This window comes from Rattus norvegicus, chromosome 1 (genome assembly GCF_036323735.1).
Source record: "Rattus norvegicus strain BN/NHsdMcwi chromosome 1, GRCr8, whole genome shotgun sequence".
In the NCBI taxonomy this organism is placed as follows: domain Eukaryota; kingdom Metazoa; phylum Chordata; class Mammalia; order Rodentia; family Muridae; genus Rattus; species Rattus norvegicus.
In genome coordinates this window covers 197,935,927-197,955,642 of record NC_086019.1, presented here as the reverse complement: position 1 = coordinate 197,955,642, position 19,716 = coordinate 197,935,927, and the positions used below count along the sequence as shown (strand labels likewise).

Sequence of the window (19,716 nt, the reverse complement as noted above, 5' to 3'; positions counted from 1 at the left end):
CAATAAAGATCTCTGTGTAGCTGCTAAGTAGGAAGGACAGGAAGGGCAACACTGGGGATGGAGACTCTCAGAGCTGACTCCAGACTCAGTCTAAAGGCACCGCACGTTCAAGGTTGCAGCTTACCTTACACGGGTGGATTCAGAGTAAAGCTTGTTGAAGTTAGGTGGCAAAGACTCCCCTTGTTGCCTACCCAAAGCTCTTTCCAAGTATCTCCTCTGATCCCTCTCATGAGGGTGCATAGCACACTTCCACTGTGTGGCCTTGTACTAGAGGAGTAACATTTGGAGTGCATTGAGTCTGACCGCACTAATACCAGAGCCTGTATTATCTACACAAAAACCAGATCTGCATATTCCCTGGGGCTGGGGTGGACCTGCACATCTGCCTGCCATTCCCCAGTGTTCATAGTATTGTTTGTTTTAAATACACAGATTTATGCAGCTGGTACCACAATACTATTTCAGTAACCTGCCTCCTAGTGAAAGCAAGGACATCCTACAACAAGCCTCAGGCCACCTACCCACCACAGCTATGGACAAGGACCAGGATGTGTGTGACAAGTGCCCAGATGCTACTGAGCAGAGATGCACAGTCCAGTGACCTCTCCAACACAGAGTGCAATACAGACACCAAGGGGAGGCTGGTGGTGGGCTGCTGGAGCCAGGGCAGTCCTGGACATGAACACTTCAAGTATGATTTTAAAATAAAAAAATAGTTTTTATTAAGTTCTTAAAATTACTATTCCACGCTTTTCTTATTGGAAATTTTTAACCAATCATAATTTGACCAAAATAAAGAAAAAACCATTTTGTAAATGTGTCACAGACACGTGGAACAGAGCCCTACTTTTTGTAGAGGACTTGAATCTGAATAAAATAATGAGTTTTTCAGTATCTCTCCAATGGGTTTCTTGGTAATTATACATAAACAAGCCTGTCACTGTCCGGGGGACATGGACTAGATGGATAGATGGTCTTTCAGGGTTTCCATGATCTCACTCATCTTGTCATCTGGAATTAACATCACAGTTCGCAACGGCTTCATCGGAACATCATCGAAGGACCATCTGCCTCCCAGACAAGTGTCGCTCTCTCCCTGAACGGAGTAGCTGAACTTCAGGACTGCCTTCTGCAGCAGAGGAGGAGACACAGAGGGAAATGTAATCAACACAGAGGCAGAGCTCACTTACCCAAATAAAGAACACTGCATGTGTAGATAAAAGTGGAGGGGACACTCAGAACAGAGTACTCATGAAACACCAAACACATGTCAACTCACAGGAGGACCATAAACTAAAGGGTACCATTTCAAGGCTGGAACAAGCATCCAAGTGACAGAGGTGACATTGTTTCCAATTCCAAAGTTATTTTCATGGTCTCACTTGGTTGTTAAGGTAATATTGGGACAGATAGGTGGAACTGAGAACTGTCCTCAAATGCTGTTCATATGCCTGAACTTCCTTAGCTTGGGAACCCTGTATCCACACGGCATTTGCATAGCTAGGCCATGCTGAAATCCTACACAGACCTCCTTGACTTGTACAGAGTTCACTACTGAACTAGAAACTGACTCGTGAGCTCTCCGGATTCTCCTGTGTCTGTGCTGGGGTTACAGGCAAGTGCCACCATGTCCCAGTGTTTCATGTGGGTGTCAGTGATTCCATCCCAGACTGTCAAACTTGCATACCTTATTTTTGCTATTTACTTCTTGTGCAACAAAGGCAGAGCTGCCCTACTGTTGCAGTCAGTAGAGACAGCGCAAAGGGTGAATACCCTAGCTTTGCGCGTCTGACCACCATGCCGATCTATCCCTAGAATCCACCTACACAACTGGATGCAGGGATGCATTTGTAACCCCCACACTCCTGGGGCTGACGAGGCCTGTCAGCACAGTAGCTGCAATCAGAGATCCCACCTCTACAGGGCAGATGGTGCTCGTAAGCACGTCACAGCATACATCACAGCATGCGTGCACACTCGCACAGACAGGCAAATATATACATTCTTAAAAACTGTATCATCCAATTCAGAAAATGTCACCCCTGAGGTTTTTGAAGAGTGCAGTAGAGAAAGAATGTAAGAATACTGTCTAGGACTTGGCTGCCCACCATCACGATATGAGCCACCACTACAACAAGTGCTAGAGGGAGAAGCACTCAGACCTCAGGGCACAGAGCAGCTATGATCACCTCCCTCACATGTGCACAGGCGAAACTTAAAACTGAAACATGCAAATGTGGCTTGACCATCACACTGTTAGCATGCTCTGAGTGCCTAACCAGTCCCAGGCAGTACCCACCTCACCCCACCACCTACACACAGTGTAATAGGAAGCTGTTGTGTGTGCAAGATGTACCAGATAGTGTGTAAGCCAACAGCCAGAGACCACAAAAAGCTGGGTAGGCTAGAGGACTTTGGCTTAAGTCAAGAGGATAAGATTTTGGTTTTGTTTTTTTTAATTTCTTGAGACTGTTTCTCTGTATAACCCTGGCTGTCCTGCAACTTACTCTGTTGATCATGCTGGCTTCTAATTCAGAGATCCCCCTGCCTCTGTTCCCCATAGTGCTGCAATTACAGATGTGCACCATGGTCCAGCCTAAAGATGTCTTACTTTCAAGAAAAGCTACTAGAGCTAATGGAGATGAAGCAGGGCATCCTTACCTCATAGAAGAACTCTTCCTCTGCATTTGCAAACATCAGTGCTTCCTGTGGAAGGCCATCCCGCCTCTTTCTGGAAGTAGACTTTCCTGCCTCCACAAATGTCTTACTAATCAGCAGGTAGAAGCAGCACTTGCCACATGGCTTGTTGGTTCTTCGTGCCTCAGCCAGTTCTTTCCTACAAGACAGACAGACAGACACAGACACAGACACAGACACAGACACACACACACAGGTCACCACTGGGTTACATCTATCTGGACCCAGAAAACTGATGCAGCACCCTCTGGGCTAACTCACGCTACTGGCTGTACCCTAGGCTGCGATGAGACGGGCTTTTGCTGTAAACAGTGAATAATCTGAGTTCAGAAAGACACTTACCCACTAAGAAATAATCTCAGACTCACTCAGATTCACTGTTTTGTGCAAATTTAAAAATAAATAAGAACCTGCACTTTTTAAACAATCAATGTTTAACTGCAAATTAAGAGGCACACAGGCACGGCGCACAGCACTAGAGCATGTGACTACCCAGTTCTGACACTGCAGCAACTTCACAGACGTAGCTGGGAGAAGGGACACAGCGAGCATGCCTGTCTACACAAGGGACACAGCCAGCATGCCTGTCTACACAAGGGACACAGCTAGCATGACTGTCTACACTTCAACCCTGTGCATCAAAGCACAGGTGACACAATCCTTCCCTCACTCAATTCTCTAAACTTTGTAGTTCTATGTTTAAATGTTTTTGTAACTTCAAACTCCTGTATTCAACAACATAGGGAGGCCAAGAAGTAGGGGCAGTATTAAGGATTTGGTTTCACTAATCAAACCAGAATGTAAGAATTTGACTCTGGTTTTTTTAGTATTTGTTCAACATTTTGTTCAAATTACAGGCATGTGTGAATGTGCAAACTGTCAGTCAAATGTGAAAAGCTTGAAAATTCACCAGTTTCTCTACCACCTGAATGTTTGAAAATATTAAAATTCCTGCCACCAGTAATCAAAACTTCTCAAGGGGCCGGATGCTGGAAATGAGCAGCCCCTGCGCACTACTCCACCCCACCGTCCCCATCAGAGCTTGCTGCAGCCCAACCTACACTGCTGCAGACTCCACCTCCGATGCTACCTGAGTAAGGAATGAGCGTCTGAGGCACTGCCCAGAACTGCTTACTGAAGCTGCTGGTGCATAGGCAGAGCAATCTGTGGAGGAACGTTAATGAATCTTTCACTCAGCAGAAGGCCCACAGGCTTGCTGGTGTCATTCAAAAGCTTGTCCAGCTGTTCAACCATGCTCTGCTCACAGCTCTTCTCACAGGAGCTTAGAACCAACTCTTTAATTTGTTCAGCACATTGAGTCCCCTGGAAAGGAAAGAGAAGGCTTGCTCTCTGCCCCAAGAGCTGGGTTCCCTCCCGCTGCCTTTACATCCTAGCGCTTCTTCGGTATGACTGCTGAAGAATTCTCCGGCCATCACTACACCTAATCACCATCCCATGATTGGTGGTAAGTCGAGTTTCTAATTAACACACACTGGAACAGCACTTCTATTCCACCTCACAAAAACAGTTGGGAACTAACTGGAAAGTTCCTTTGAAAACTGAAGGTGGACTGCGGCCCGCATCTTATTCTCAGAGAATAGGCAGCTGACATAATTTTTTATTAGAACTCATTACTAAGTCAATAAAGAGATGAGAAAACGTAAGCCCATGTTAAGGTCCCACTCTCAACTTTGGAAGCTGCTGAATAAACCCTCTGTATGCACACTGTACTGGGAGCTAAGAGACTGGCTGCAGAATCTTGCAACAGAACCTGCGTCAGAACCACCATCCCAACACTAGGCACTACGATGTTACTGATCATGCCACCAGAGTAATCAGCTTTAAGCTGGTACAAATCACTCCGGTCAAGACCGCTCCACACTGAGAAGGACAGAGCAGGAAGGAGCGCTTGCCCTGACAGCATCATCTCTGACACAAAGACTGCATCCTGACCACAGATCCGAATACCACGCAGTGAAACTAACCTTTCTTTCACTTAAATTTAAAAGGCTGATGAAGCCAAAGATCTCATCTTCATCCACTTCACCATCACTGTCTTCTGAAACATCTGTTTGCTGTTTTAAGAGGAAAATACTTCAACTTTACATTATTCGGCTGGAAAGAAGTATAACACCAATTTTCCACTTTTCAAAATCAAATCTTGTTTTTCTGCGGTCGGGTACCAGAGCAGTGAGTCCCGAGTGCAGTGTGTCAACGTTCAGAACACTCTGCCTCCAGACATTCTGGATGACATCATCCTGCGCTGCACGGCTTCATACAAGATGCTTTGAGTTTCATTTTGTGAGCCAGGGCTTCACTGAGTAGTTCTGGCTGGCCTGGGGCTCCCTAGAGACAAGGCCTGTTAATCACATACAGCAACGGTCAGAACTACACAGGGAAACCCTGACTTGAAAACCAAAAGGAAAAAGAAGACTCATGTATATCTGGGTATGGTGACCCTGACCCTTGCTTTTAATCTTAAGCAGGTGGATCTCTATGAAGTCCAGGCCAGCCAGAGCTCCCCTGTCTCAAAAGAAGATTCTAAACATTTTTTTAAAACCAGAATTTCAATATATTATTAAATCTGGGTAAGGTTGATATTCATGAGCCAGCCCATTTCTTCTATCTCCAGGAGCCTCTAACACTTTATCACCTAAAATTCACATTCACACAATGCAATTCCTGACCATTACAGAAACAATTGGGTTTACATGGCAAACACATATACCACATGGGCAAAGGGAGACAGCAAGCAGCAAGGAATGACAATGGTGAACCAACTTGAACTCCCTAGCTCTGTTCTGCCTGCTCCTCCACTAGGAGACTAAACCCCTAGCCAGTTTACTAAAGCCCTTCCTTCACATGGTGCCTGTTTGCTTGTCCAGGCCATAAACTCCCTTCTCACGGCACTCTGCCCTCAGCCTGACACACAGAAAGTACTCAAGGAATCCATGTTGAATGAATGAGATGAGATGAAACTGATCCTTCCACCCCAGAGGACGATGGGGTCTACGATGGTCCGGTGCGCCCTCGAACCTAGGACAATGGGGTCTATAATGGTCTGGTGCGCCCTCGAACCTGTTACAGCTGCCTCAGCACCATGGGCTGTTAATGCTCCTCTACAGCTCTTGGCAAAATGTTTTTGTTTGCTTGTTTTTTTTGTTTGTTTTTTTTTTGTTTTTTTTGTTTTTTTGTTTTTTTGTTTTTTTTTTTTGAGACAGAGTATCTTAGTGTAGCCCTGGCTGTCCTGGAAATAGCTCCATAGACCAGGCTGGCTTCAAACTCAGAGATCTACCAGCCTCTGTCCCTAAGTGCTGGGATTAAAGGAATGGGCTACCACTGCCCAGTTGGCAAGGATGTCTTAGGTTCAACAAAACTAGGTGAGAATGAGAAGGTGGCTCAAGAACCAGCCCTGGTCTTCCACCATCTCTTTCTGAGTTGTCCTATCCTTCAGATGACCCAGCGACAGTGCCAGGAGCCATGCAGTAATGCCCCACTCCAAGCTTCCTTGGCTCACAGAACAAAGCAGGAACTGAAGGGAATCTGACCTCTGTCCAAATGGCAGGTCCACAAACCAAGCAGATGCCTGCTGCAATTCTAAGCTGTGGAACTTTTTATAATAGAACAACAGGAAACCAGAAGAATCCCAGGGGACAGGTGGCAGAGCAGTCTTGGGGCTGGGTCCTCGTTTCCTGTGACCCTACTGAACAAGTGCTTCCTTAAGTACCCCACTCCTTGTTTTTATGAACTCTTACCGCTTTCCCCTCCCGCTGCAGCCATTCCTAGCAGCTCTCTGCCATTTCTTTTGCTCAGAGAAGCATGGCTGGCATTACCAGGGTATCTGTCCTTTGCTCTCCCATGACAATTCCGATGACGTCTGATATCAGTGACTGACATTTGAGTGACTCCAGCTGCTGCTCAGCATCCCGCACTCCAGACGCCGAGTGCGCACCCATAATTCACTCATCAGCCCTACCTACCTACCTTCTATGTGTGCCAACCTCAGCGCTCTAGCAAACTTGTTAGTCAACCTTGACCTACCCCCCACATCCCTAAGGGACCCAGTACACTACACTGTGCCTTATTTCACCTCCCAAATACCTTCTAAGTCAGACACCTTCTCTCTACCAGGGCTGATGCCTGGATTCCTGCGGTAACCTCTGGGCAGTCCTCAATAATACTTCCTTTCAGCTGGAGATAAGGAGGACAAAGCACCCACAGAGCCCATCTCCCCTCTGACCTTAATCACACTCCCGATGTGGTTCTGCTGAATCAGGAGATTGGCCAGCTCTGCAGTGTTCACAGGGGCTTTTAGGAAAAGCTGAAAGGAGAAAAATATTTTAAATTAAGATCAAAGCCAATTTCTAATAACACTGTGATTCCATTATTCAAACAGAAACAATGAAATGTAGTGACCTGACCAAGGTAGCTGTAAAGTAAACCCAGGAGGAAAACAAACGTCCAGAGTCACATAAACTCCAGAAAAGACACAGCCAGTGGTATTAGCAAATAGGTATAGAAAGAAGACAAACACAGCCATATTATTTGACGTAAAGGCAAAGTACAGCAAGGCGGCCTTCACGGCACTGGTAGGAATGTGTGATGCTCTGCCTCTGAGCTGCTGATGCCGTGTGACGATGGCCTCGGGCCCCACTGCCTGCCTTCCCCACCTTCCCTACCGCAGGGGACAGCATCCCCTCTGAACTGGAAGCCCAACTCCTCCTCCCTTACAACATTTTTGTTTTTTACCCCACCAAGCTCAGATGTGAATTATGAGAAAGAGATGAGAATCTCAAGCAGTGTCCACACGGAAAGGAAAGCATTCCAGGACGCAGCAAAGGTCAGCATTGTAACCAGGAGCTGGGAGGAAAGCACGAGCAGCCATTCACCCTGGGAAAGGAGACAGAAGACATACATGGAAGTTCTGCAAAGACGGTACCTGTTGCAGTAACTTCTTAATTCCTCCATAATCATTATCTGAGATGGAATAAGCTTCAAATTCAATATTCACTTCCTGTAATAATACGAGAAGCAGGTCATCACAGACTTACAGACGACACAGGCAGTATTTTCATTTTGTACATTTTTCTTTTGCCCAGGTTTCCATCCTTTAGGTCTGTTCCTCTATTAGTTATCTGCAGAGCATGTCTCAGAGTTGGGGTTGAAACAAACATCAAATGTACTCTAATGTGGTGTGAACCAGCAACTTGGGATAGAGGAAGGAAGATCAGTAATTTGAGAGCAGCCTGGGCTACACTGCAAGATGTTTCATAAAAGGGAAGAGAGTGAGAATCTTACATGTGCTCATATGCCACAGTACCTGTATGAAGTCAGGAGACAATTTACCGCAGTCAGTTTCTCTTTCCATCATCTCAGTACAGGGAGGTGACCTCAGGTAGTCAGGCGTGGCAGTAAGTGCCTTTACCTGCTGTCCCATCTCCTGCCTTCCCCATCCCTTTTAATAGCACATACAGTTGCTTTTTTATTTTGTTTTGTTTTTCAGGACAGGGTTTCTTGGTGTAGCCCTGGTCCTTATGGAACTAGCTCTGTAAACCAGACTGGTCTTAAACTCTCAGAGATCTGCCTGCCTCTTCCTCCTGAGTACTGGGATTAAAGGTGCCACCATTTCCTGGCTACACACATTACAGTTGAAATTTTAGATTTATTTTCTGTGTCTCCTGTGTCTGCTCCACAAGAGCATAGTCCTTCGCATCTGCTTATCTATCTATCTATCTATCTATCTATCTATCTATCTATCTATCTATCTATCTGGTCATGCTATGCCGCTTGGTTAGCCTTAAACTCACATTGTAATCCAGCTTTACCTTGAACTCCCCATCCCCCTGCCTCAGCCTCCTGAGTGCTGGGATTACAGGCTGGTCCCTCTAGGCATGGCTTTTCCTTTCAAGTGCTTGGTACCTGCTATTACTTAGTAAATATTTGCTAAGTGAATAAAGCCTGGCCTCACACAGATGGGTAAATTTAACTCTAGGCAACTCTGGGGACTTGAAGTGATCTTGTTCTCTATGCATGCTCTGTGGAGACAGGTGAATAATTATTTCTCTTTTGAGGCTGCCTGACAGCGTTATCTAGATGAGACTGTGTCTGCATTTAAATCAGGTCACTGCATTTTGGTCCTTCAGGCTTTTGCATCACATGGGGAAATGGTATGAATGGCCTTTGTAATCTGTACAAGTGGCAAACTTGGCAGTGTTTACCCTTTTATCCCCTTTTTCTTTGAGAAAGAGCCTCTCTGTGAAGAACAGGATGACCTCAAAATTGAGTTCTTGCAACACTCCCCCCAACTTCTGAGTTAGCATTGCATCCTTGTAGCATTATCCTGGCCTTAAGTCCACCCATTTTAAAGCCTGACATTGCAGTTACTTAGGTAACATTGGGAGGTGGGGAGCAGAGTTCTTTTCTCATGATCCACATGGCAGAGTGACAGACCTGACTCACTCCTGCAGTTCCCCTCTGACATCTACACATGTGCACACATGTGCAAACATGTGCACACACATGGCCATGGCACATGTGCATACAAGTAAATATACATATACAATTAAAAAGATACACTATGCTGTTACAGCTTAAAACTAGGAAATCAGAAAGTGAAGAAAAGCTTTCTTTAAAAAGACATGAACAAGAGGTAATGATGTTTCCTGGTACAAGGAACAGAGACTAGAAGAAGGCACATGTCCCCAAGTCCCCTACCAGCTTTGGCAAGAACCTTGCAACAGAATCTAAGAGAAAAAGCTAGCTACCTCGCTTTGTCCTTTAAGGTTGGCATTGCGGAATCTGAACTATGACACCCCTTTACTCCTGATGCTCCATTTTGTTCCTGAAAAGATTTGAGGTTGACCGTGACTTTCCAAGATAATTTTCATGGGTTTTTACATAAGAGAGATGAATTGTGGGTGAATAAGTGTATCAGAGAAGGAAAGACTTCGATTAAATAAAGGAAGAAATACCCACTAAGGACTTCAGATCACAGACATGCCCTAAAAGCTCTAAGAATTTCCTTTGTCAGGCTGGATGGCTCAGCAGTTAAGAACACTGCTTGCTCTTCCTGAGGACCCAGGTTTGAGTCTCAGCACCTACGTGGAGGCTCACAACTGTCTGTAACTCCAGCTCCAGGGGATCCAACACTTTCTTATGGCCAGCCTCTGTGTACATGGCATACACACAGTACATGTATATACAGGCAAACACACATACACACAAAACTTAAAGGCCTATGTGAGGGGTAAAAGCTACACTGATGGGGTTGAAGAGGCGTGGTTCAATGGTTAAGAGCACTGACTGCTCTTCCAGACATCCTGAATTCAATTCCCAGGAACCACAAGAAGGCTAACAACCATCAGTAATGGGACCCAATGTCCTCTTCTGGTGTGTCTAAAGACAGCTACAGTGTAGTAATATATATAAAATAAAATAATTCTAAAAAAAAAAAAAAAAGGAAAAAAAAAGAAAGAAAGAAAGAAGAAGAAAAGGGGGGGAAAAGCCACACTGAGTGCTGCGGTCTGAATGAGAAAGCTTTTCCTAGCCTTAGTATCAAATCCCTATCCCCCTAAAGCTGCTGTCAGCTTGCACACCAAAGAGCACACACTCAACTTGATAATTTCCCCCTACCCTGTTTCTTTTTTCCTTCACGTAACAACTACATATACACATTCCCCCTTAACTTCCTGTGTGGTCTCACTTATAAAATGGTGGTAAATTCCTAAATTCATGGGGCTGATATGAGAATTAAATGAGTTAATATGAAATGCACAGAGTCTAGGAGTATTAGTATTGTTATTATTATTATTACTGTCAATTTGGGGGAAAAATTCTTACAAGTTATTGAGTTACATGCACTTTAAATTTTGATAAATACTGTCAAGTTACCCTCCCAAGAGATGCACAAATGTATACTCCCACTTAGAGTATGCAGATGCTTATATTGTTACACTGTTATCAACAATGGCATTCTTTCTATTTTTTTTTTCCTTTTCTTTTTTTCGGAGCTGGGGACCGAACCCAGGGCCTTGCGCTTGCTAGGCAAGCGCTCTACCACTGAGCTAAATCCCCAACCCCTCTTTCTATTTTTCTATCGCCGTCATAAACAATAAAACCAAAGGCAACTACTTCCAGGTAAGTCAGGACAGGAGCTCAAGGTAGGAACAGACGCAGAGACCACAGAGAACACTGTTTACTGGCTTATTTTCTTATACCATTCAAGCCAATGGGGGCCAGTGCTCACAGTGGGCTGGACTCTCCCCCGTCAATCACTCATTAAGCAAATGCTCACTGACAGGCCCACTGGCCAATGTGCAGGAGGCAATCTCCTCATCTGAGGTTCTTCCCCCAGCTGGTGATTGTAGTCGGCGGCAATCTGTTAGATTTCCCATGCATGAAAGGAGGAAGTAAGCAGTGACTTCTAAAAACCCTAAGGTAGCAAAATAGCTAGTAAACATTTCTGAGATGGTGTCCAAAGCGAGGCAGCCAAAGCAAAGCAATGACTTGGAAGGGAAGACGTGCTGTACATGCAGGCCACAGCCTCATTCCCAATGCTGTACTACAATCCTGGCATGCAATGTTTGCATGCGCACTCGAACTCATGCTCACTCCAGTGCAGAGTTCCAGTCATTCACTCTTTTCTGAGCCAGCCACTCTGGCTCACATCTTTCAATCACAGGAGTTGGGGTTTTTCTACAAAGGAAAAAGAAGCCCTTGGTGCATTCAAAGAGGGAGCTTAGACTAGGCCAACCAGATCTCTCTGGCAGGACATGGAATACAGATGGTCAAGGGGACAAGGACAGAAAGGTTATTAGAGGGAGTGGGAGTGTGGCTCGGTCAAAAAAGCCTAGCAAGCACATCGGCTTGGGCTCCATTATCAGCACTGCAAAAACAATAAACTAAAGTTGCATATGATTTCATTGTGATTATCCCAACCTTAATTTCATCTTTTTTTAAAAGATTTATTTATTTATTATATATAAGTACACTGTAGCTGTCTTCAGACACACCAGAAGAAGGCATCAGATCTCTTTACAGATGGTTGTGAGCCACCATGTGGTTGCTGGGATTTGAACTCAGGACCTCTGGAAGAGCAGTCAGTGCTCTTAGCTGCTGAGCCATCTCTCCAGCCCCAATTTCATCTTTTGAATAAGAAGAGAAAGAGAGGGAAGAGTAAGAGGTAGAGGAAGAGGAGGAAGAGGAGGAGGAGGAGGAACAAGGAGAGGAAGAGGAGGAAAAGGAAAGTTGGAATAGGAAGAGGAGGAGCTTTATAGTAAGGCTAGAGATGATGGAGGTATAGACTAGAATAGCTTCAGGATCAATGATAAGGTGTGTCTGGGTACTGAAAGAAAAGCTAACAATTTACTGATGGACTGAGGCAGAGTGAGAAAGGAGGAGTAATTAAAGTCAACGCCCAAATTTTGGGTCTGAACTGGAAAACTGTAACAGAAATGGGGATAAATTACAAGCCCTGCTTTGGAGAGTCAATTCTGGAACAGTAATTGTCTTAAACAATCACTCATGCCTAACTATTCACCAAGAAAGAGGTGCTTACAACACCTGGAACTAGGTAATGAGAAGTCTGAGCAATCCCAGGGCTCAGGAGGCAGAGGCAGGAGATCTCTGAGTTCGAGGCCAGCCTGGTCTACAGAGCGAGTCCCAGGATAGCCAGGGTTACATAGAGAAACCCTGTCTGCAAAACAGAAACAAACAAATCTGAAGAAAGGACATCAGTTCCGTGAGGCCATAAAACCAGTCTGACCTGGTTGGCTGTCCCAGATTGGCAGTCAATACGGTCTAGCTATGATGTATATAAAGGGAAAACTGCAGGTTAAAGAGCATTTGAAAACTGTACAAGAGGACAAAGCAAGTAGCGTTTAATCAACTACAGCGGGCCAGGGTGAGCTTGGGTGTGTAGAAGGTGGAGAGCTGCTGCAGGGAAGAGGAGAGACTAAACTTCGCAGGTCTAACTAAACTTGCGCCACTAAAGGTAAGTTAAGCGTGCGGCTGGCGGGCTTCTGGGATGGGAATAACTCAGCCGGGAAGGGCTACAGGAGTGTGTAGAAAAGCCGGCAGTGGGAACCTGGGTATGGATGTGTCCTATACCACAGCGGAGGGAAATCACAACTCCCCACATCTCCCATCACGGTCCCACAGCTTCGGCTGTCTGAATGGTTTCCCTCTCAGATCTGGCCAAAAAATATGGTCACGTGTGCCTCTCACCTCATCCACGATTTCGTCGTCTTCATCGTCTTCTTCTTCTTCACTGTCTTCATCGTCTTCTTCCTCATCCTCCAATTCATCCTCTTCTTCCTCTTCCCGCTGGCTCGGTGCTTCAAGCGGCCGCTGGACCCCATTTCCCACTGCTCGCTTCTTAGCCTTGGATGCCATGTTGCCGGTCACACTGCGCCTGCGTGGGTCCCGCCCCCGTCCTTCCGGACTCCCTCTCTGGTCGGACTCCGGGGGCGGGGAGTGGGGACGGTACACACAAGCTCGGCGCGGAGGTGGCGCGACAAGAAAGCGCCCTGGTTGAGTCCCACTGGAGTAATCTGCCATATATACTTCCACCTTAGCATCAATGGTCTAGCCTTCTCTTCTTCTCTCCATCCTCCCATCCGCCTCATTCTCTTCGGGTCTCCCCCTCTATGTGTAGTGGTTTAACCCATCCGTCTGCGTTCCTTCCGCCGGCGCTTGGCACACGCTCCTAGGGTCTAATGTAGGAGCACCGGAACGCTGGCTGCTGGACGAGAGGCCACTCTCGGTTATCGGTACTTAGCAGCCCCGGTCTGGACCGTGAGACTCCTGCCCCGCGGCGTGCAGGTTGTCCTGCCTCTTAGCCCGCGAGGTAGGTGTCGGGCCCAGGACTGGACTAGGACACAGGCTTGCGAGCGTGCACGCAGGTCTTGGCGATCGCTGACACCGCGGGGCGGGATCCCGATGCAGCTGCCAACCTCGGGCGCACTGGCACTGGTGGAGTCCGCGCCGGAAGGTCCGCAGATCCAGACCGGACCAGCCCTGCGCCGTCTCCCTAACAAAGTTTTCAGTAGACCTGACGACCTTTGCTACTTCAAGCCCATGGCGTCGTTAAAAGAATTGTTTAAAAAGAATAGAAAGAAGGAGATCGCGGCAAGTTAATGAGTGTACCCCACCTCTGCCACCACTTGTGGCTAAACGAAGTACTTGTCCAACGTTTCAGATCTATTTCAAAAGAAGCCGAATTTCCGCAAGAAGTGCCCTAATGGTTAAAAACTAGGCCAGATAGATCAGGTCTACCAGTCAGGTTTATCCCTCGTTCTACCAGTGTGCAGCTCCTTGTAAAGATTATTGACAACGAAATTATTAAGCAGGGGAAAAAATTAGCTTTCTGACAATAAACTCTGTGGTCTTCCTTTTTCTCTAAAAGAACAACAGCATATGAAGTATGTTTGATTCCCAAACCAGAGTAAGCTGGTCCAGCGAACTTTAGGAAGTGCGAATAACCCCAGTGATCATCAATAGGAAATAGTCAGGATATCGGGGACCCCACTAGCCCATAATGGTATTCTGTGGGATCCAAGTGTCTTGGGAGTGTCTTGTCCACCAGGCTCTATCGTGGACAGTAGTGACACCAGGACTCCACCTCTGATAAAGTAGCTTAAAATGGCTGCCTTGGGTTTTGTAATTGTCTAAAAACACACTCCTATAATCTATTGCACGGCTAATAATAGTCTGTCATGCACACCTACCCCAAGGTATAATAATATCCCAAGGCATAATAATAGAAAAAGATTTAAAACATGTCAATAGAATCGCATGGAGACTCCTGAACATCCCCACCCCCCATGGCTTTATAGTTTGTTATGGTAAAGAATACATAGCCAAACTTAACACTTGAGTGCCTGGTTCTTAAGTTCATCCATACTGTTCCACAGCCACGCACTCACCATCCTTTTGACTATTTATACCTTGCAAAACTACTCTTTAAACAGTTCCCCAGTACTGGGCCAAGAGAAGGCTTAGTGGGTAAAATACTTGATGTACCAGCATTTCCCAGCTCCCACATGCTGCAACTGTAACCTGAGCACTGGGTTGATGGCCAGCTAATCTAACCAGTCAGTGAGCTTCAAGTTCAGTGAGAGACCTGTTCTTAAAAAATGAGATTAAGAGCAGTAGAAGACAGCACCCTTCATCAACAGGTACCCATACATACACAAAAAGAACCAGTTCCTTTCATAGCCTCAGGCAGTCATCTGTATAATTTAACAAAGGGCTTTGACTGTAGTCACAGTACTCAGGCATCATGATTTCTTCCCTAAGGCTGAGTGGTTCCTGTTGCTCACATGGTCTTCATATTTAGTCTTACGTCTGTGGGCACTTAGATTTGCTTGTAGGTTTTACCTATTAGACAGTGCTCCTCTGAGCATGAGTGTACAAATACCTCAAGTCTCTGCTTTTGTTCTTTTGGGATCTGCCCAGAAGTGCAATAGCATGATCATATAATTAACTACTTTTAATTTTTTGAATAATTACATTTTTGTAATTTGCAAAATTTTTCCCACACAGGAGCCTGTATTGCTTCGCAGGGAAGCAATTGCTTCTCAGGGGAAAAAGCAAAGACCTGTTTGTGTCCTCAGATTAATTTCTGATGTCAAGCCCATGGACAGAGTGTAGTCTAGAGTAGCTCTTGTAAGTAGATGGCTCACCTGTGCTGTACTGACCACAGGGACCTTCCTAAGGAAGTGGATTGATAACTTCTGGCTCACTCTTCCTTTTTAGCACAGAATTTGTCTTACAGGTCAGCTGGAAGCCAGTGGTTAGGAGGCTGAGCCCCGAGCTTCAGCTCTGGATGCTGATTTCGTTTCTATCATTTATTCTGCTGACCTTGGGCAATTAAGAGCCATGGTTTCCCTTCTCGTTAAATGAGGATCATAGGTGCTTTGCAGGCTTAGGTGGGGATTGTAAACTGCTTAGTCCACGGTGACAATTTGATCTGTCATCTTGGCTGGATGGCGAAATGCCCAGCGAGCTGGTTAGATACCTTCCCAGTGTGCCTATGGAGGTTTCTGCCAGGGACATGTATATGGACGTGTAGGCTGAGTAGAGAACATAGAGCACGCAGGCACTGTCTAATCTGGGGGCTGCAGAGAACAAAGGAGAAAGGAGGGCAATCCATCCTCTCCCTGCCCTCCTGCTGCCTGGTGCCCCGGGTTCTAGGCTCTCAGCTTTGGACTAGAATATCCTGTCAGTCCTGTCACTTCAGACTTTACTAACGTTTCTGTGTCCAGTGCTCAGCATGTTTTGTGAGCAAGCAATCTCTGAAATAAAGGGTTTGCTGATCTATATGTGTGCTAGTCAGAAAAGGACCAGGTCCTAGGATGCATTCTGTAACTACCAGCAACAAGACAGCAGTCGGATCTGACAGCCAAGAGCATTTTTATGATGAAATTTCGAGAAAGGAAAATAAACTGTCTACATAGAACTAGCATTGGCTCTGAATAATAGGGGTAGGGCAATGGAGTCACGACATGGGAACAGTGTACATGGAAGGCAGTCTGTAAGAAGTACTTGTTGCTTCTGGATTCCAGGTTGGGGTAGTCCAGAAAGTTTTGGGGTACATTGCAGCTGGTGGCCTTTCAAACACTGGCTTTTTTAAAAGCTTCTTTCCCAGGAGTATTTGTTCATACCATAGAAAAAACACTTTAAAGTTACCCAGTGTCTTTGGGACTGGGGAAGCGATTGCATTTCCTTAAAGAGGTAGGAAACTTAACTCCTAGGAGTAAGGCCAAGCTCTGGGTTAAAAGAAATCCCAAGCCCTTCTTGAGCATACCTGTTCTTTCACTGAGACACCCAGGATTTCTGCCTGATGCTTGAACATGTCTCCTTACTGTCCAATTCAGGTAGTAGTCAGGTGCTTGCAAAGCAGGGTCTGTTCCTCTGGCCTATGCTATTGTCATTCAGATTTCGATTCAGACATCAACCTCCCAGAACAGTCTCCCTGGCACCTGCAGAGATGACTCCTGACAGAACCCTAGTTACTATCTCACAGCACTTGTTAGTACCTGAAATTATCAAGTAACCTCAAGTAAATCCTGTAGGCTTTACTCTCACGAGGAAGCTTCCAGCTCCCAGCTGTCCAGACGCAGGACATTTGGGCTCACTGTCCGACAACTAGAAAGGCAAGTGAGAGATTGACTTAATTATTTTTTTAAGCATTACTAAACTGTCCTCTGTATGCCAGAGCCTGGGGCCTTGACAGGGACATAAGTAGGCTGACATAAGTAGGCACAGGGAGGCTACAGGATCACCTGTCTTCCACAGCATCATATTTTGGCTTCTTAATCCCCACTCTTGTTGCTTGCATTGTGGGGCCTAGAATTCATTCTTCAGCAGAATATGCTAAACTTTACTTGCCACTAAATTTCGTACCAGATTCCTGGAGCTCCCACTGGCAGATGCACTAGCACGGAAGCCAAGAGACAGGCAAGTAGAGGTGTGTGCTAGGAGATGCATTTGATGGAAGTTGCCTTGCACAACTGTAGGGTTGGCAGGGCAGATTGGAATCCACTGTACAAACCAACCAGGAGGGCGGGCCAGTGGGCCGTGCAAGCTCTGTTCAAGCTGAAGCTGGGTCTAGAGGAAAAATGTCCCTACTTTGGGGAACCCCCCGGGCTGTTCTAGTAATGCCTGTGGACTGATTGAGTCGGGCTCCCCAAAGTTATCTGGAGTGGTCTCTCTTCCCAAAAGTCTGTCAGTGGTGGACTTGCTCATATCTTAGCACACTTGGGTTACCATTTGCAAACAGGTGGAAACCAACCATTGATTGCTTTTCCATAGCTGTGGCTCAAGAACAGAAGAGAAGAACTTAGAGGAAGTGGTCATGCATTTTGGCGCATGGTTTTGGAAGTTAGACCGTGATGGAGTTAAGGCTCGGTACTGTAGAGCGGAGGTGTGGGCATTCTCCTTTGCCTCCTACTCCTCCCAGGCCTCTCTAGGAGGGTGCATTCTGAGGCAGGTTCCCCCTTTAATCCTTCCTGGAAACACTCTCGCGGATACACCTAGGATGTGCTTTACAGATCTCTTGAGCTCTCTTCAATCCAATGAGAGGCTTCACTTACTGAGGCGCACTAGTACATGCCCGTAATACTAGCACTTTGGAGGCTGATACAGGAGGATTACCTTAAGCTCAAAGCCAACCTGGGCCACATAGCCCAAATCAGCCTGAGCTATACTACAGTGTGGTATCTTATTTCCAAAATACAAGTCAGAGCACAAAGTAAAGTTAAAAAAAACAGGATCTACTATCATAAGCTTGGAAAACCGAAATGACACAAAGATGTGTGGTGTGATCCCACAGGGGGACAGGGTCCTGGTTAGCGGGCGAGACATTCTGAGAGCCTCGGGAAGGGGTAGGAACCATACTATGTTTTTTTACCCTCTCCCCCATTTCTCTGACACCCAGACGGCAGCAGTAACTAAAACATCCTTTCCTAATTCCTACTTACTTAGCTGGATTCGGCTGCTGAGGTGTAGAGCAATTCATTTCGAGCCAGACTCCCTAATGTTCCATGGATGGACTCACCCAGCCATCAGTGTGACCACATATGTTTGAGCCATGCCTCCCAGAGCTCATTCTTTTTTGCTTCCGAGTGTCTTCTTCCATTGGGTCTCAGGTAGAATCACTCTGCAGGTCTTACCTGGTGTTTATTGTGAGACTACTGAGAGGTTTTTAAAATGTCTCTCATATAACCAGGAAGATAATGCTCATAAGGCTTTTAGATAATAAGGAAATGGAAAGGAAGAAAAATCATACTCCCAGCTACTCAGAAATAAGTACTATTAATATTTTGGTGTGTATTTTCTCATCTATTTGAACATAACACCGAACTACTTATGTAAGTGTTCTCGCATGTTTTTAAGTAACATGTTTGATTAGACAACCTATGTAATTAGGTTATTTGTCAATATTTCAATGATTTTTTTCTAAAACCTTCATCATAGTGTACTTAACCAGCCTCTCATCGGATACTTATGTTGTTTCCAGTTATTGAAAATTACAGAGATGACCAAGAAAGCCTTTTGTTTGTTTGTGTTGAGACAGGGTTTCACTATGTAGCCCTTGCTGGCCTGAAACTTGCTATGTTGACTCAGGTGGCCTGACCTCACCTGCCTGTCCCTCCCAGGTGCTGAGATTGAAGGTGTATGCCATCACATACAGGCTGGAATGAAATTTTTATGCCACTCCCTGTGTACAGTTTTGACTGTCGTCTTGCACTTATTCTTACAAATGAAATTACAGGAAGAGAGGGTATAAGTTCTGTAAGTCTTTATGGGTGGCACATGTTGACAAATTATGTCCAGGTTGATAGATCACCTCAAGAAACTTGGTTAACATTTAATAAGCATGGCTTGAGAGGTGGAAAAGCCAGTAGAGCTATCTCCTAAAGCACTTATGAGTGGCTTCGTTTGTTTATTTCGGGAAAGGAAATAAATATTTATTTGCTTCCTTACTCATTGAGTTACTACCTTGAAATTAAGGTGTCTTTTTCTCTATTTGCTACTGGTGTGACACAGAACACACCATGTCTCTCAGACACCGACACTGGGTTTCACTAATGGCTCTCACTTGCCTTCCCAGGTAGTATCAGCTGCTAGCACGCTCTCCTTCGGCCTTATCAGTGACAGGGGGCTTGAGCAAGACCAAGCCCATTTAGCTCGGCACAGGCAATCGATCGCCTCATTCTTGCCTCTATCCCTCCAACACTGCCGAGGAACAGTCTGAGATCTAATTAAGGTCCATTTCCTCGCTCTGTCGCAGGACCTTTTATAAGAGCTGCCAGGCACAATGAAGGTTCTCTTACTCAAAGATGCCAAGGATGATGACAGCGGCCAGGATCCATATATCCAGGTAAGTGGCTGAGCCTTATTCCTTGACCCCTGAACTAGAACCTCCTCTCTAATGGAGGGTGGGGTGGAGATGCTAAAACTCGGTGAACTTGGTGCATAGCTACTGTGGTGCTGTGCTCCCTCCGTTCCACGTAA

The 19,716-nt window shown here is 45.8% G+C and overlaps 3 protein-coding genes across 9 annotated transcripts in view; 2 read left to right on the top strand and 1 right to left on the bottom strand.

Annotated features, from left to right (window-relative positions):
* Positions 1 to 1,140, top strand: part of Dhx32 (DEAH-box helicase 32 (putative)) — a 59,277-nt gene extending 58,137 nt beyond the window's left edge. For 3 of the 4 annotated variants that reach the window (XM_063267936.1, XM_006230443.5, XM_039083337.2), the window contains one exon: positions 433 to 894. In XM_063267936.1, coding sequence (XP_063124006.1) covers positions 433 to 601 — 169 coding nt within the window. In that variant the 3' untranslated portion in view covers positions 602 to 894. Of the gene's footprint in view, positions 1 to 432 lie in introns of all 4 variants that reach the window. The other variant, NM_001130039.1, reaches the window with a different exon arrangement.
* Positions 695 to 13,108, bottom strand: Bccip (BRCA2 and CDKN1A interacting protein). The gene is made up of 7 exons (NM_001108505.2): positions 12,922 to 13,108; positions 7,637 to 7,711; positions 6,938 to 7,018; positions 4,683 to 4,772; positions 3,833 to 4,020; positions 2,662 to 2,836; positions 695 to 1,129 (listed from the first exon to the last, which is right to left on the bottom strand). The coding sequence occupies exons 1-7, from the start codon at positions 13,087 to 13,089 to the stop codon at positions 959 to 961; spliced, it is 948 nt and encodes a 315-aa protein (NP_001101975.2). The 5' UTR covers positions 13,090 to 13,108; the 3' UTR covers positions 695 to 958.
* Uros (uroporphyrinogen III synthase) overlaps positions 12,460 to 19,716 on the top strand; it is a 22,357-nt gene continuing 15,100 nt past the window's right edge. The window contains exons 1-2 of one of the 4 annotated variants that reach the window (XM_063263773.1): positions 12,460 to 12,688; positions 19,493 to 19,582. In XM_063263773.1, coding sequence (XP_063119843.1) covers positions 19,520 to 19,582 — 63 coding nt within the window. In that variant the 5' untranslated portion in view covers positions 12,460 to 12,688; positions 19,493 to 19,519. Of the gene's footprint in view, positions 12,689 to 13,404; positions 13,544 to 19,492; positions 19,583 to 19,716 lie in introns of those variants that run through there. The other 3 variants (XM_017589229.3, XM_008759891.3, NM_001012068.1) reach the window with 3 other exon arrangements.

Excerpts from the sequence above, each read along its gene's own strand:
- Bccip (NM_001108505.2), bottom strand. The coding sequence starts at position 13,089 with ATGGCATCCAAGGCTAAGAAGCGAGCAGTGGGAAATGGGGTCCAGCGG. Across the intron at positions 4,773-6,937 it reads ACATCGGGAGTGTGATTAAG|CAAACAGATGTTTCAGAAGA; the intron begins GTCAGAGGGGAG and ends CTCTTAAAACAG. Across the intron at positions 4,021-4,682 it reads TAAATTTAAGTGAAAGAAAG|GGGACTCAATGTGCTGAACA; the intron begins GTTAGTTTCACT and ends TTTCCTTTCCAG.